Consider the following 2,856-nt stretch of genomic DNA (forward strand, 5'->3'; position numbering starts at 1 on the left):
TTATCAACAGATTCTGCTATTCTTTGAGGGTATTTTCTTTCTGCAGAGGTAGAATTACACTGTTGAGCTAAATAGCAACAAAGAAACACTCTATTTCACTCTACAAATCATTATTTTTCCATGTCAATGAAGGAAGTCATCAAAACAGAAAATAAAACATGACAGTACCCAAGGTTACTGCTTACCTAAAGGAAAGAAGCGTGGTGTGCCAGCATAAATTTTGCCCAGGAGGACAATCTTGAGACTAAGAGCATGCATTCTATCTGGAGAGCTCAATGTTACACTGTCATTCAATTCTGTAAGAAAGAGACGTCATTAAAACCCAAGCTTACATTGGCTATTTAACTGTTTCAAGGTTAAAAATACTTTAGAACTTATATTCACATTAATATAATTAGCAGATTCTGCGTTTCTGTTAGTGTCTGACATACTCTCTTCTCTTACCCAGGTATTGCTTATAAGATTCTGAGGTAAGCATCTCAGTATCCCCTATTAGGCAGCACAAACCATAAAAATGATACAGTTTTTTACTGAGAGTCCTCCCAAATATTCCCTGGGGTCTTTCTCCACACAAGCACCCTCCACCTTCCACTTACTTTGTACTTAGGAATACACAATTTTCATAAGCCATAGATATAATAGCTACTAGCAGTCTGCATTCCTCTATTAAGTCACTAAATAACATATGTTAATATACCTTTAATTGAACACTTACCTTTCTCTATGATATCTTGCCAAAGTGTCTGCACCAGTATAGGGTCTGAATAACCGGCACAATGAATTATTGCAAGTTTACACTCCGCAAGTTTAAATGGGTCAGCAAATTCCCCATAAAGCTGTGGGAGAAAATCCCAAAATTAAACGCCAAGCCAGAGGTCATTATTCAGAGCTAATCTCTGAATAGTGAAATACTCCTTGAAAATTAAAAATAACCAAAGATTTTATCTAAAGTTTCTAAAATATGACATAATAGTATAATGATATATAACGGGATCATAAGTCCAGATTAAAAATAATGAATATATGAGAAATACACTCAAATAGATTTTAGTATATGTGCCTTTTTTTCTTGGCTAGAAGGGAGATGCTGCAAGGACATTTCTTTTACAATTCGTATGTCTAAACCAGAGGTTGAAGAATCATGAAAGCACTGACAAATCTCAGGGTACTTCAGCGTACTTGGAATCATGTCCAAGAATAACTGAAGAGGAAGGAACTGCTCAGGTTACAGAGTGAGAAAGGATTGGAGAGTTAAGCAAAGGTAAGTTCTTTTCTCCAAGACAAGAAGTAAGGCCATAAATTAGCTGGTTTTAACATAGCCCCCATGTCAGGCAGATAGGTTCTTTAGAGCTACTGGCTTAGAAGGAACAGCTTAGCCTTTTGTAGAAGTCAGATGCAGCAGTGGTGATTTGTCAGCCCAGATACAAGCTACCAAGGATGGTTAATCTTATTTTGTGGAGACAGGTTAATCTTTCCTGTGAAACAAAGAGCAAAATGCAGAACAAACAAGAAATTTCTAGATTTTAGGTAATCACTGTAGGAATTTCACTTGCTTTTTTATTACCTTAGTTATGTCCATTAGCTCAGAATCCAGCTGAGAAATTGCATCCTGTACGGAAGAATGATGAGAATACTGCCTTTGTAGTGTCTCTTGTATCTGAAGTTGGATCCTAGCAACCTAGTTTGGGCAGAAAAGAGGACATCTTAATTTCTTTTTGACAAATCAATAGGCAGTTGAAGGAATGACTTCTAGTATCGGACGTTTAAGTTTGCTAAAATAAAAATACTGTATAAATAAAGACCTCAATTGTAACAAACTAGCATCATTATAATAGACTTCATCTCAACATAACCAATTTCTCAGGAACTATACTGTGGCAGAGCCCTTGCTGCCCGCCAATATGACTGTAGCCAGATAAAACAGCTAGACTATCCTTCTCGGCTGCCTTTGCAGGGAGGTACAGACGTACGGCTAAGTTCTCTTCAAAGCAAGAATGGAAGGAAGGAAAGCATGTCACATCAGGGCTGTGTTTTTTTTTTTTTTTTTTTACAGTGAATGCACTTTGTACATGCTTGTTTCCCCCTTCCTCCCTCTGACCAAAGATAAAGCAAAGGCCGTAAGGAATGGTGTGCCCGACAACAGAACCCGCATCCCTAAACCAACCACATGGAGGAAAGCCACCTGCCAATCTGAAACACCCACTCTGGATTTTTGTAAATGAGAAATAAGCTTTTATATTTTGACCATTATGTTTTTGAGTCTCTGAGTGCCTTTCCAATTTAGCTTACCCTACTTCTTACATCTACTTATTAGCTTCCACAACAAATGGTGAATGTGGTATAATCCACTTGCTTTTGGAATAGCTGAAAAAACTTTTAGAAACGCCATAGAGAAAACTTCTAAATTATAGCAATGTCTTTATAACTCAAGTGCTAGCATTCTTAAAATTTCTTCAAAATTTGTATCTAAACATAAAAATAAGTAAATACATATAGGTAGAAGAGACTAGAATTAATAATAATGACTTCTACAGACTTATTATTTATCAGGGGAAGAATGGAAAGTGAATAACTATGTGGCTACTACTCAATATGAACACAGCTTAGGTATCTTTAGTACTTACTTCCATTTTTTCTTCTAATTCATGAAGGAATTCACCATCTGCAGCTATTGATGAAATGGCAGTAGAACTTTTGGCACTAAGAATGGCTCGAGCAATGTACTCTAGTCGCTGCTGAAGTGAAATTTCTGTGCTAAGAAGGAAAACTCTCACTTTTAGTTACATGATTTCTTAAGAATTGAAGATATAAATATGTCAATTAGGATGTATTTTATACCAAATGAACATAAACGGC

The 2,856-nt window shown here is 36.3% G+C and overlaps 1 protein-coding gene across 1 annotated transcript in view; it reads right to left on the bottom strand.

The window, feature by feature from the left end:
* Nucleotides 1-174: 174 nt before the first annotated feature.
* The window catches only part of NUP155 (nucleoporin 155kDa), a 69,238-nt gene continuing 66,556 nt past the window's right edge, over nt 175-2,856 (bottom strand). The window contains exons 29-32 of the mRNA XM_012649456.1: nt 2,625-2,754; nt 1,565-1,678; nt 716-836; nt 175-296 (exon numbers count right to left, since the gene is read on the bottom strand). Coding sequence (XP_012504910.1) covers nt 175-296; nt 716-836; nt 1,565-1,678; nt 2,625-2,754 — 487 coding nt within the window. The remainder of the gene's footprint in view (nt 297-715; nt 837-1,564; nt 1,679-2,624; nt 2,755-2,856) is intronic.

Source organism: Propithecus coquereli, unplaced genomic scaffold (assembly GCF_000956105.1).
Source record: "Propithecus coquereli isolate 6110/MARCELLA unplaced genomic scaffold, Pcoq_1.0 Scaffold110, whole genome shotgun sequence".
NCBI lineage: Eukaryota > Metazoa > Chordata > Mammalia > Primates > Indriidae > Propithecus > Propithecus coquereli.